The following is a 14,567-nucleotide window of genomic DNA, read 5'->3' as shown; positions in this document are numbered from 1 at the left end:
TGATCTTGCTGATAAGCGGATGATGATACATAGTGGGGAGTGAGAGGGAGGCAAGAATGGAGGAAGGAAGGACTGTATAGAGGGAAAAGAGGGGTGGGAGGGGTGGGGAGGAAGGAAAAAAATAACAGAATGAATCAAACATCATTACACTATGTGTAAACGTATGATTACACAAATGGTATGCCTCTACTTCATGTACAAACAGAGAAACAAGTTGTACCCAATTTGTTTATAATAAAAAAATATAAAAAAATAAAAATAAGAATAAAACAGGGTCTTCAAGCCTAGTTTATCTCTCTCAGCCTGGGGCAGCATATTTTTTTTCCCCTGATCTCATTCATTTTAGGTCCTGGGCATTGTTTTACTTCAAAAGGTTTTCCTTTTTTTCTATGATACACCCAAAGACCCACAAATTCTTTCATCTTTCTGAATTTACAGAATGGATTTGAAAATCACACTCCTCCTAATTAGCTCAAAGAAAGCTGAGAACCAAGAAGCTTTTAGTCTCCAGTGAATCTTTTATTATTTCAAATTGAGACAAACACATTTTCAAAGACAGTAGCTCAGTCATTGTCACAAGCATGTTAATATATCTATTTTGCAAGAAAGAATATGCGACAAGTCATGCTATTCATATTTTCAATAGCATTCTGGCAAAAATTAACAACATTTTCAATTGTGTCAAACATTTAATGAGTAGTCAATTCTACTTTCTGCCTTTGGATAAATAAATGGTGTCTTTTAGTGAAGTGGAAAATAGATGATGTGAGAACTGCTTCTTAAAACTGCCCGTTGCTCCAATAACCATCAGCCCCTTTGACTGAACTTTTCCGCTATTTTCTGTAGTTCCAAATCCATTGCAGCCAAGTTTTCAAGTTCTTTTTCCTGGAAAATACAAAAAGGTGAGGGTGCAGAAGTTGAGGTTCCAGATCAAGTGATATGCTATAGTTTGAGGGAATATGAGTAGAAAGGGGAATTTTAGTAGAAAGTCAACACACATCAGTGGTTCTCAAAGTGTGGTCCCCTGACCAGCAGCATCTGCATTCCCAGCATCTCCTAGGGACTTGTCAGAAATGCAAATTTTTGGGTCCCACCCAAAACCGACGGAATCAGAAACTCTGGGGATTAGAAATCCCTCATGATTCTGATGTACATTCAAGTTTGAGAAGCATCAACTAACTTAATAATGGGGTAGGGGAGAAGGCATTGTTTGGGTAGCTAGAGCTCCAATAATATTACCTCTCCCTGATGAAAACTTCTGATTGTGGGAGGACATGAACTAATGAAGACATACCAAAGTAACTAATTTCTGTATCATGTTTTCCAGACCCTGGGAGATAGTGATGAGCAGTCAAATGATGAAGGGGAAGACACCAGAACAGCGTCAACCTTGACTGAACGCTGGACTCACCTGATGCCCAGGGAGCACCCAGAATCAATTACACAGAAGTCTGAGGGTGGATCCCCAAGAGGGTAACGTTTGCATCTGGCCAGGTGATTCCACGGTGCAAACAAGGTGGAGAAACACGGTACTAGGGAGAGGTGGGCAGGGATGTGGACCACGACTGGATGGTAGATGGAAATCAACCCCACAGGTGGTCTCCACTTGGTTTCTCGGGCTATGTTCCCATGGCGAAAAATTCCCACCAGTTTCTCCCCATTAACTTTAGATAGTGTTGAACATATTATTACCCTTGGCCACGGCGAGTAAATCTGAAACCCAAAGCCTCACACCGTACCTCTTCCTCGGTCAGAACTCTCTGGTCGGCTGTCTCCTTTTCACTTTCTGCCTGGTGGCGTGGGCCCATCTGTTCCTCAGAGTCGTAGAAGTCGGGAAATTCAGCTGACTTCTTCCTGTAGTGAAGGAGCTGATCCAGCTCAGCCACTCGGTCATACTGCCTTTTCAGGTCCAGCTTGGGGGCCCTGGCGAAGCTTCTCTTCTCATATCCCCAGTTCACGTCGTCTGAGAAGGGCTTTTTCTCCCACCAATCATAGCTGTATTCTGGGAAGAAATTCTTCTCACCCAAGGTCAGCCCGTTTTCCTCTTCGCCCTCAAGGAAACTGTCATCTGCGTTGTCTTTTCTCTCAAAACGGCTGCTCTTCCACTGGAGAGGGTCGTAGTACGGGTTGAACAGCACCCCTAATCTCTTCCTCTTTTCAGTGGTGTGACGGGAAGCGTATGGTTTGTCTTGCAGCCTAGCTTCCTCCTTGTTCTCTTTAAGGTCCCTGGGGTCCTCCTGCTGCTGCCACTTCCCTTGGGGTCCTTCCTCATCATAGTTGAGGTAGGTTCTGTCCTGCTCCTGCCACTCACCTTGCGGATGTCTCTTGGCCTTATCCATCTGGCTTTCTTGAACATGGTGATAGGTTTCTCCCAAGAACCTTTTCTCTTCTCTGATGTCAGGAGTAGAATAGGCACCTGGTTCCCTTCCTCTGCCTCTGGGATGGTGCCCCATCCCCCTCTCATGGCCCCTCTCTACCTCACTTTCCTTACTATAACCGTGCGCCATGTTTTCAAGCTCTGAGCTGAGGGGGTTTCTCTTGTCCGCCTCCTCCTGGAGCTCCTCACTATGAGGCCTTGGAGCTCTGTACTCCTCACTTCCTCTGCCCCCATACTGTCCCCGCTCCAGGTCCTCGGGAGACTGGACACCTGGATAATTCCCCACTTCTCCCCCATATTCGGGTTCTTCCTCTGAAGTCCTGTAGTGGGTTGAATGGTGGTCCCTCTTCTCCCCAACCTTTGCCTCCTCAGATTCTTCGAAGGCGTGTCCCCTTTCCTCAGAGGGAGGATTCCCTTCCTGAGAGGACCGATCAGGCCTGCTCCTCCCGTGGTGGTGCCTGGGTCTCATGCGTCGTTTGGTCACCTCAGAAGTAGTGTCCTCCTCACTCTCCTCAGATTCCTCCTCACTCTGGGGTTTAGACTCCTGAGGGTGTTTCTCCTGGCTCCCCATCTCCTCTCCACTCTCCTGGCTGCTCTTCTCCCTGCTGTGTGTCTTCTCCTCAGAGTGCCCAGTAGGGAATGTAGCTGATTTGGTCACTAATTCCTCTTTTTTCTTAGTGGTAGCCTGGTTTCTTTTGTTGAGAAAAGTATTCTGTATCTCTTCTGGCTCTTCAAGTGGTTTCCCTTCACTGGCCTCTTCGCCACGCTCCCCTTTCTGATATTTCTCTTCCTCTTTTTCCTCTCTGTCCTCTCCCTGGCTCTTCTCAGAATGGTATGCCTTTACTTCTCTGGGGACTTGGCTGTTGGAGGGGTGGAGGCTCCCCTGGGGTTCCTCTGCTCCCTCTCTGCTGTGCCCACCTTCTTCTGCCCACTTCTCTGTGTTTGCCCTTGTAGGACCTTGAGGGTCCTTTTCCCCTGGGACTCCAGCTTCCTGCCCAGTAGAGGGCTTGTGGGCTTCCAAGGTGTCCACTGGGTCTCTTAACAATCTTACTTCAAACTTTGTGTTTTCATTTTCACTTTTCTCTTCATCTTGGGCCTCTTTTCCACCTACAATGAAAACAGAAGAGTAAGTATAACTTCAGTCATGCTTGTGATTCAACAAGTTCCAGCCTCAGTAATCACCTCAAATCTTGAGGACACTAACCACTATTTAGATGATTTTTGAATGAATTTTAAAAAATACTCTGATTCCTTTTAAAATGCTATGGAAGCTCCTTACCTGCATTTAAATTTAATAATAGACTCTATATTTTTAAGTTTTCATACTATCCAATCAGCATCTCTCATTGGGACTATTAATGATCAAGCTGAAATCCAGATATAGATTTATGAAATTACATTAGAGTGTAGAACTACAGTGTAGAACTACACTCTAATCTTAGAAACTTTAGAATTCTTCCAGTTCAACCTCCTCTTTTTGCAGATGTGGAGGATACTGATACTCAGAGTGGTATAATTCAGCACCATTCTTTCCATATGTACTCGAAGAAGGGTGAAAAAGTAGCATTGTGTGAATGGTTCTAATTATACTCCAGCTAAATAAAGTTAGGCAGCCCATAACTTTAGGAAGTATCAAGATTCAAAGGAGAATTTAAAATTTAATCATTTGTTTATCAGACTTGATCATCTAATCAGCTGTGTAGACAACCTAGAAGTAAATGGCAATTTAACTTAGCACAGTTATGGGCTGCATAATGGTGTATCAGCCAACAGTGGAGCAAATATATGATAGTGAGACCATAAGATCACTTCACCTACTGATGCCACAACCATCTTACTTTGCAGAAGGACAGTGTTTGTGTTTGCACCACAACAAAATAGCCAAACAATGCATTTCTCAGAAATCCATTGTTAAGCAATGCATGACCATGGTTGGTGATAAGAAGGGTATATAATTTTTTTCCTGAGAAAACTGCACAGCAATGGAAAGGACCATTTCTTCCTTCACTAAGGTCCCATCTACTCCACGTGTTCTTAGATGCTGAGTATGATTTTCAGAATACTGAGTTGTCTTTCTGTTTCTTGAGTCAGCAGTAGATGGTATAACTGATATGTCACTCTTCTCCTCCAGTTTTTTCCAAATATCTATAGTTCATTTACTAAATTTTCTTTAACTCAAGGGCACCCTATGAAAGGACATCTGCAGTGTTAACACTGTCTCAGCAGTTAGCTGGGAGGACTTGAACTTCGACTTATCTCACTAAGTTCAGATAGAAAGCCTGAAGCCAAGACCGCTGGCATCAACATCTGCACTGTCCATTGTGGGAGCCACTAGCCCCTGTGGCTATGGAGCACTTGAACTATGGAGCACTTGTCCAAACCAAGACATGCTATGTGTTTAAAATGCACACCAGATTTCCATGACTTCATATGAATAAAAAAGAATGCAAAATATTTCAAAAAATGTTGCATTGATTATATGTTGAAATGATAATGTTTTGAATGTATTAGAAAACACATTACAAATATGTTGGATATATAAAATTATATATTAGATAAAACACATTTGGATAAAATGAAATATATTATTGAAACTAATTTCATTTTTACTTTTTAAAAGTGTGGTTACCTGAAAATTTGAAGTTATATTTGTGGGTCATACTGTATTTCTATTGAAAGACACTGATGAGTCATTTTGAATTGATATTTACAAAAGGAAAAAATGATCTGCTTTGTAAAAAATCCAAAGAATAGCAGATGGTCTGTAACTCTTTATTTAAAGCCCAGCCTGTCATGATAATATATTCTCAAGTTTATGAGACAATAGGAATGTTCCTGACCTTCCACATCTAGATACCTGAGGGCTGACCTTTCTATATCACCAGACTCTTTGTCCTTTAAGAGTCAGCGATTGTGGGTACAGTATTGGGGCAGGGCTAGCAGGCGGGTACAGGTAAGCAGGGAGGTTTCAGGTGGTACTGAATATTTGTGTCCCCCACCCCCAATTCTTAGGATGAAGTCCTAATTCCCAATGTGGTGGTATTAAGAGGTGGGACCTTTGAAAGGTACTTAAGTCATGAAGTTGGAGCCCTCATGATGACGTTGGTGCCCTAATTAGGGGCAACATGAGAGAAATGCTCTCCCTTCCCCACATGTGAACATGGTGAGAAGGTAACTATCTATAAATCAGGAAGTGGGTCCTCACTAGACATCTTGATCTTGGACACCAGAAATAACTGTTTGTTGTTCAAGCCATTCAGACTGCAGTATTTATTATAGCATGCTGAGCTGAGACAGGCAGATGCTGATGTCATTTTGAGAGTCACCTGAAGGAGAGCTGATCAGACAGAGCTCAGACTCCAGGGGAAGGGGTCACGTGGCCTGATGGCGCATGTGGGTCTTAAGTGTCAGGAACAGAAGTATTTTTATTTCTTCTCAGTTAAAAGTGTACTGCCTGTGGCAGCTTGTGCCTGGGGCTTAGCCACGTCCTCCTAAATTTAGTTTTAAGTCCCCGCAGGTGAGATTGGAAAAGGGCTGTGATTAGCAGCACACAGTCATTGTCAATCTGTAAAACCAAGGTGTGAAGCCCGTCCTTACTTTCAAGTTAAAAGGGACAAATGCACCTTGTACTCTTGCCATGCTGCAAAAATGACAAGATCAACCCTAGTCAAAAAGACCTTTCACCTGCTAAGAAATTGGTCCATGTATTCCCTAAAGTCTCCATGAAACAATGATTCTTCCCTTCTCCCCAAATGCTCATTTGCTCAATGAGCATATGCTGACTCAGAGATGTGCAGGAGAGAGTGGGAGGAGATGGGCTTGGGAATGGAACAGAGATGGCATGCAGGAATCTTCCATCAAATCAGCCAACGCTCTACCAGTCTTCTGGTTAGCTTAGACTATATTGCCAAGAGAAAGAAGACTAGAATAGGACAGATGTTGCAAACTGTTGGCCCAAAGATGATTTCTGTTTGGCCTAAACAGTGTTTTTTAGTAAATCTGAATTCAGAGGTAATATTTAAATGCCAGGAGATGTGACTTAAAAACCAATATTTTAGCTGGGGCTATAGCTCAGGGCTAGAGCACTTAGTTGCCTAGCATGCACAAGGCCCTGGGTTCCATTCCCAGCATGGAAAAAAAATCAAAATTTTAACTTCTTTTGAAAAGTTGCAAGATCTAATAACAGAGTCTGTAGTTCTCAAAAGGATGAGAACTGGGAAACACATGTTCCCCCGAGAAGGGACATGTGATCTCAAATTTGTGACTCACCCCCTGTCCTGCCTTATTTCTTTATGTTACCCGTCTGTCTGGCCCTGACTGGTTTTTGAGGCTGCAACCCTGGAGAGCTCTTAAACATTCCCTGTCTCAGTATTCTGCCATTCTCCACGTCTTCAAGGTTCTTCTAGACATGGGTCATTTGGGTTTTTACTATTTTCCCTGGTGCTCTCTCAATAGACACCAAAAAAACTCGGGGCACAATTAGTGACAGACAGAAGTTGGAATTACTATGGTTCGGACCTGAGGGCTAAGCATATGACTTTGTAGGCAAGCAGAGCTTGGCATCTAATAACTTTTCCTAAGCAATCATAATTACATTGTGACCTTACCAGACAGACCCCTTACTTCTGCATGTAACTGCTAATCCAAGGGAAAGGAAGATAGCAAGATAAGGTTGCCCCAAGGAGCAGTCTTTACTACCTGCTGAAGATTCACTCTGCTCTTCCTTCCTGTAATGGCTGGAAAGGAAAGTGAGGTGAAATTCAAAGAAAAGTATGTGGACTGGGAGTGATAGGAAAGCTTCCATTCATTCTTTGTGGAGTCCCTGAAGATCTAGGCTCCCTGTACTTACCATTGTTATCCTGAAAACCCCGAGGGCACATTAAACCACCCAGGTTCCTCTTTGAGTCAATCGTTAATACTTGTTTTTACCATTTTGTGCATGAGAACTCATATGCAGCAATTGCAAGAGAATGCTGTCTTGCAATGAGAGATTTTAAAGGCAAAAAGAAAAAAACAACTTGACTGCTCCTAGCTCAACTGAAAATCTAAAAGCAGAGGCAGTTATTGATTTGGTCTGACTTCATGCATAAAAAGGACTGCATAGTTTTGTAAAATTGATCTCATAATGTCAGTTCCCAATGAATGCTGCTTCTATCACTGTTCACATCTTGTTTCCCACAGAAGCTCTTTAGTACAAAGAAAGCATCCTGGTCTTGACGCAGAAGGCCATTAGTCTGACTCATTAGAATGCTCTGCTTCTACCCTATAAACTCTTCCAGTTTTCAGACCTGGAACTACTGGGCCATTTGGCAGTACCACCTTCCACTCTAATAAGCTCTGCATTAAAATGTCTTAACTAATCTGTTATGTAAACAGGCCAGAAGTCTTCAAATTGCCTTTCTAAGTTTCTCACTTCTCACTGCCCCAAGATTAGAGGGCAAAATGATTTTTAAATCTAACTCTACCCTTTCATCACCTAGCATTCCCTCAAACCCCTCCTCTTTTAATCACGAAAAAGCACTTCCTACACCTCCTTTCACCCAAATGAAGATGTGTTTTAAAAATCCAAAATATGAAACCAACGAATTTCAGAACTGATAAACATCTCAAAGACTGTCTTTGAGTTCATCTCCCTCATTTTACTTCGAAGAAATAAACACAGGGAGAAAAAGGGTCTTCCCCCGTGGTCACTCAGTTACCAAGTCCTAGAACAAAGACTAGAAATCATATCTCTGTATCCCCAAGTACTAGTCTGGTCAATTAACACTCTTTCTTCTGCCTTATGTCCCTGGGCTCCTTGGTAGGTGAGGTGGAGGGAGCCGCAGTAAGGATCACTGTAGATATGCTGGTCTGCCTGCAGCATGGGATACTTACTCTTCTTTAGGATTTGCCGGCACTCAGGGGTGATAGATGGAATGTTGGACTTCGATAGGGCGTTTGAGAGGACTTCAATGATGCAGCGAGTCACCTGGGGTAGGGGGAGGATACAAAAGCAGGTTGGAGAAACTGTTGTCATTGGGATGATGACTCAACCCAGAGTCGCTGTCGGGAAGGTTTGATTATGTGACCTGTACTGACACAGGATCTTTAATACAAGGAAACAGATTTACAGTACCTGGATGGAAGAAGTCATTGAATTGTGATTACCTCAAGAGGGGAAATAAATCCCATGTCTGAACAGGTCAGAAGGAAAATGTTGTGATGACACAGCAATCCTCAGAGGTGCTAAACCCTCTCTAGAGGATGTAGGAGCTCAGTGAAGGAGGGGCATCCCTTGTCACCATTTTCTCATGGATGAAAACCTGACTTTGTGGGATTGTGTTTGGTTTGGTATGCTAAGGAGTAAGAGAATATAGAAGCAACTGACATTTTGACTTACCATCTCTTCATTATGGTTCCTGTTATCCACTGGCACAGAGCTGACAGCTTCGAAGGAGGAAAATGAATGAAAAAAAAAATGACTTTGAGTTGATTTTTGGAAGCTGTGTACAACCATCCTCCCCAAATTATTCCATAATACTTGGAGAGAGGGACAGAGTCAGAACTGAGCAGAGTGCAGGTGACTGGGGACAACTGCTGCAGTGGACACAACTGCCCCAACTGCACATGCACACATTGCACACATGTGCACTCATTGCACACATGTACACACATGCCCACATATACGTACATATGTGCACATGTACACATACACAAACACAGTTGTTTTTCCTTAGCAATGTTCCAAACATTTGGAAATGAATGCTATAAGAAATCTAGTACAAATCAATTCCAGAATAAAAGCAAGTTGGGTTACTTCTTGGGTTTTGATCATGTTCCATTTCTTGATCTGGGTACTGGCTACACAGTTATCCTAAGTTTGTGAAAAAATCATTAAGCTGCATACTTAGGATTTGTGCAGTTTTCTATATATTTCAATTAAAAATTTAAAACAAAAAATATAGTCAAGGACCCTCCTCAATACCCTATGCATATACCAAATGGATACAGGTCTGTGGCTCCCTCTGCCTATCCCTGTTCCCAACAAAATATCTTCCCTCAAACTAACTTGCTTTACAAAAACATTACTTTTAGGTAATAATTACCATGTTTTTTACCCAAGGCCTTTTTCTGAACAAGTTTGCTTTTGCGTCCGTATCAGGGTTGCATTTCCCTTCCTTTCTATTGTCTTCAACCATGTCAAGAACATGGGTGGTATCAAGTTCTCCCAGTACAGCAGGGCGATCATAATATCATATGCAAATTGATGCTGAACAATAGGTTTATGAGAATATTTTAAAAGGAGAAATTTTTAATTTTATGCATATCAAATTTCATGAGAATTTGCTATTTAAAAAAACTCCTAGAAAGTGCTTCAGGTGATTTAAGTTTCCCAGTGCATTTTTTTCTGTCTCTATGCTGCTTTGATTCTTTTGTCTTTCCCTTTTTTCTGTTTTGTCTGAGTCTTTCCATTAGAGCAGCTCAAAGCATTTACACATAGGCCCGTCTCTACAGTTCTCCTGGCATTGTTTGTAGTACACGACTGCTATTATGGTGAAAGAAAAAGTGCAGAAATTTATCCTAGGTCCCTGAAACTAAAGAAGAACTAGCTGGAGCAAGAGCAAAACCCTCAGACACCAGACATGGGAGCTACTCATATGTAGTTTAGTTATGACCAGCAACTAGATCTTTCCTTCCAAAATGCTTTGTTCCCCAAGCCTCTTTAAACACCTACCCATCCTCACCCAATCAATTACATATCACTGGGTTCAACCTAGAAATGAAATGCCTATTTCATTTGCTTTTTCATTACAAAGTATGGCCTGGGATCTTCTCAAACTGTTTTAAGAAGCTTAAAATTGCTCAGATTTTTAGAATTATTTAAAAATGTTTGAGAATTGCCTCACAAGCTATGAGGACCTTGAGTTCTTCCTAAAATGCAGGTCAGACAAGAACTCAATGACCGTACCCCAGGGTCCAATATTCTGGGCTATTCTTTTATAGACCAAATGACTGTTATACGAGAACATACCCACTGTGGCACTTTCTCTTTCCATTGAAATCTATAAAATCCTCTGTAAAGAAATAACTGAGAGAATTACTCTCCTAATAAACTAGAAGTTGCCTTTTAATATTCAGCTTTAGTAAATCTTCTTTTGTAATGCCACTTCAGGCTAATACTTCTCTCTTCTTTCACAAATGTAAAATAGATGCTTTTATTAACTACTGACGTTGCCAAAGTATTAATAGTTATTGGATTTGGGAGGGAGATAAATACGTTTCTTTATTATTCTAGATAATTGGGGATTGTATTTGTCCTTATAGAATAACCCTGTTTCCCTAATCGAAGCTCTTGAGACTCTTTTTGATGGAAAGAAGCTAGACTCTGTGGACGTACATTATACCTTTGGAGAGATATCTAAGTCTATGTATTTCTTCCAATAGAATCCGTTACAGTGAAATGATAGCCAAAGCTATGTTGATTCCCCTAAAGTAGTTAAACTTATGTTTTGCAGAAACTAAGATTCTGAGAGCACAAAAGAAAAAAATCTAATGCTCATCTTAAAAGTAATCAAATGGTTAAAAATATAAACTAATATAATAAATCTGAGAATAACTTCTAAAGTATTATTAATATCACCTAGGACTATTAAGGTTTGATTCCAGATTGAAAATATAACTGCAAAACAGATTGTTAGCTCTTCTGCTGATAAACTACAAAGACCTCAAGTTCCTCCTAAAATGAAGGTTTATTAAGCTCTGAATGCCAGAAATCATCTTACCTAGAATAATATGGTGATCATATGGGTACTTCACATATTAATTTTTAAAGTGCACAACAGCTACCATAGACGGTTGTGGAACTCCCTCCAGATGCTTTTAAGGGCAGAAAATGAACTAAATGATTTCCTGAGGTTTCCCCTCAGCCCTGTGATTTTTCCAAATAACAAACTCCAATTGAGGGATTATAATGTCTCATTGCCATGGGGTGTAGGAGGGGGAACGGGGAGATGATGGCTAATGGGCTTTGGGTTATCTTTTCAGGGTGATGAAAATGTTCTGAAATTTGATAGTGGTAATGATCACACAGTCTGTAAATGTACTATGAACCATTGAATCATACACTCTAAAAGAGTGGATTTTGTGATGCATGGATTATAACTCAACAGATATCTAAAAATAATATTATGTCTCCATTTTAGCTGCTATTAACATATGAACCTTGATTAAAATATCCTCTTTGATGAGAGATCTGCATTTTACCATCATAGTTGGTCCCACTTATTTAAGTCCCACAAATGTCACCTTTTTAAATCTATAACACAACAGATAGCATTACTTTGGCCTCTTAAGCAATTCCTTTTTAAAAATATTTTGACCATGAAGAATTCTAAATTGGTCATTTGGTTTCCTTTAATTAAATTGAGAACACTTATTAACAATTTGCAAGAATGACAAAGATTTTAGAAAATTCTGAATGTATGTAGCTTGCATTAAAAATTAAATTACCATTGGTTTTCACTTTGTCTCAACATTTTTCACACAGAAATTACTGTCAATAAGAGTTTCATACTCATGGATATGGATATAGATATGGATATTCAGTATCTCAATTCTAGACAGGAATCTCAACTTCAGAAGGAAATAATTTTCTATAGGTCATCAAAACAGCCAAATAAAACCTTTATGTTTAATTCTCAATAGTCTGAATATCCATAGGGACTTTACTTCAACACACACACACACACACACACACACACACACACACTTCACATCTTCTGAGATCATTTCTCTGAGATTCAGATTAGTTTGAAAAATGAATCCCACAATCTTCCACACATAAAGAGAAACTGTCAAATATCTACTACTTAAATTTTCATCCTCCCAACTTGACTAAAATATTTTCCACTACTCCAGAGATACTTTAGAGATTATTTTAAACCCTAGTTATTTTCCTGGAGTAGAAAAGTCTAGTGCAGCTTCCATTCATAACTTAAAAATGAATTAATTGAATGTGAAATTGCCTCTCCCTAGATATGGAAAAACAAACTGCAGAAATGTATGAAACGTGAACACACATACATGTGACCATACATGCACACATATAAACATGTTTTTAAAAAGCTTTATCTTTTATGCATATGGAACTCAGTTTTACCTAATTGTTTATGTAGTAATAGTAATAATAATAAAATAAATTATTCAGGTGCCAACTAATATACTACATAAATTCCCACCTTCCTGTAGTCACCTGGCTATAAAAAGTCAAACAAATACAGAATCGAACCGCAACAGCGACTTTCTAGACCGGCAGAGTGTGATATCTTAAAAGTCAGCACAAAATGTGGGGTTTCCCCAGAGCTGCAGCTTGCTTTCTCCCTTTCTAGCGTTAGGAAAACCAGATATAAAAAAAAAAAAAAAAAAAAAAAAAAAAAAAACACCGAGACTCTCCTGGCTGGGCTAGGGAGCCCTCTGTTTTTTTCCAAGTCAAACGGGAGCACTGGCGGGGGTGGGTAATCTAAGGGGAACAACCAGCGAAGGGAAGAAATGAAGAACCTCAAGTAAAAGGAGAAATCTTCCACTTAACCAGCCCTCCACCCACCCACTACCACCACCACCACCGTTTCCTATTGTTCACGGGCCAGGACGCCCGGAACTGCGGGGAAGACTGGGACTGGCGCTGTCCGCGGTGCTGAAGAGCCCACCGCGCCCACTCACCGGCCAGCACCGCGGCTCCCAGGATGCTGAGAAGCACCACCGGCTGCATAGCCTCACTCGCCCAAACCTACGTGGAAAGAGGATGAGGCTGGACCAGGGAGGCGAGGTGCAGAAAGAAGGCGAGATGAAGATGTCTCGGGAAACCAACTGTGCGTCCTGGTCTCCGCGCTGTGGCGCGTTTGGCGCAGGCCGCGCTCTTTTAAAGGGCAGGCGGGGGCCGCAAGTCCTGGGAGGGGCGGGTAGCCAGAAGGCGGCACCCCCTAGCTCAGCCCTGACGTCACCAAGCAGCCCCCAGGGCTGCGGCGCAAGTAGGCGGAAATTTACGGCAGTCCAGGCTCCTAGGTCTGGAGCGGGGGTGGGGAGTAAGGCGGTGGAAGGAAAGGGGTGAAGGGAAGTAGTGTAGATCTGAGACACGGGGAGAGGGAGGGGGTCTGGCTCAGATTGCTCAAGCTTGCTCCCCATCTCTCCCCACTACACCTCCAAATCTAAAAACATGTATTTGACGCTGTGTGCATGTGCTTGCAGTTTTACTGAGAGTGTGTGCATGACTAGGTCTGTTTTGTGACCCCACTACCTAACTGAGGGAAAGATTACTGCTAACGAGACAATACTAGATGGTTGGTTGTTCAGGGAAAATGAAAAAGGAAGTGATGGCTTTAAAAATAGAAAGCGCAGCCAGGGATTATAGGACCTGCTGCTCCTTCAAATTTGGGATCTTTGTATCCATCTACCTATCCATGATTCTATCTGCTATTCGTGATTTCTCCCGCCCCCCCAAACATAATATATATTCAAAATTTTTTAAATTTGAGGATACAAAAGGGTGTACTCCCACCTCAATCTCAATTCTCAAGTTCCCCAATTCCCCTCTTCGGAGTCACTTTCTGTAGTTTAGGCTTAATTTATTTTGGAACATATACATCTGTACTTACTTTTGAATGGCTGCACGGTTGCATTGTATGGATACACTGGAATTTTAGCCTCTCTCTCTCTCTCTCTCTCTCTCTCTCAATTGAACCCAAGGGCATTTTGCCACTGAGAGCCACATCCCCAGTCCTTTTTGTTTTTACGACTGAGTTGAGGTTGGCCTTGAACTTGCAATGATCTTGCCTCAGCCTCCAGAGTCACTGGGATCACAGGTTTGCACCACCATGTCTGATAAACCAGTTCTCTTTCTGATGGACGTTTATTTAGGTTGTTACCCTTTGACCTTGGATTTCTCCTTTACAACAGAAGTATAGTGTTATGGGTGGCTTATGGAATAACCTGCTCCCAGGAACTAGAAACGCTGTGCATCCTCTTTTGCTTTTAAATTGAGATAGGAAAGTATTTTGTTATTTCGTGTGAAAATATCTTCCAGAGTATTTTTGAGATGGACTCCCTCAGCCTAATGAGAAATTAGGAAAAATCATGAGGCAAGAACCCTACACAAAAGATAAACAATCTTCTCTGATAACCTAGACTTTGGAGAACAGGGCAAAGCTTCATTTGG

General features: G+C 41.5%; 1 protein-coding gene across 1 annotated transcript; it reads right to left on the bottom strand.

Annotated features, from left to right (window-relative positions):
- Positions 1–504: 504 nt before the first annotated feature.
- Chgb (chromogranin B) lies at positions 505–13,371 on the bottom strand. Its single transcript, XM_047535344.1, has 5 exons — positions 13,076–13,371; positions 8,757–8,803; positions 8,252–8,345; positions 1,740–3,484; positions 505–885 (listed from the first exon to the last, which is right to left on the bottom strand). The coding sequence occupies exons 1-5, from the start codon at positions 13,122–13,124 to the stop codon at positions 808–810; spliced, it is 2,013 nt and encodes a 670-aa protein (XP_047391300.1). The 5' UTR covers positions 13,125–13,371; the 3' UTR covers positions 505–807.
- Between the last annotated feature and the right edge of the window lie 1,196 nt (positions 13,372–14,567).

This window comes from Sciurus carolinensis, chromosome 2 (assembly GCF_902686445.1).
Source record: "Sciurus carolinensis chromosome 2, mSciCar1.2, whole genome shotgun sequence".
NCBI lineage: Eukaryota > Metazoa > Chordata > Mammalia > Rodentia > Sciuridae > Sciurus > Sciurus carolinensis.
Note: the sequence above shows the minus strand (reverse complement) of the source record. Positions and strands in the feature narration are given on the sequence as shown.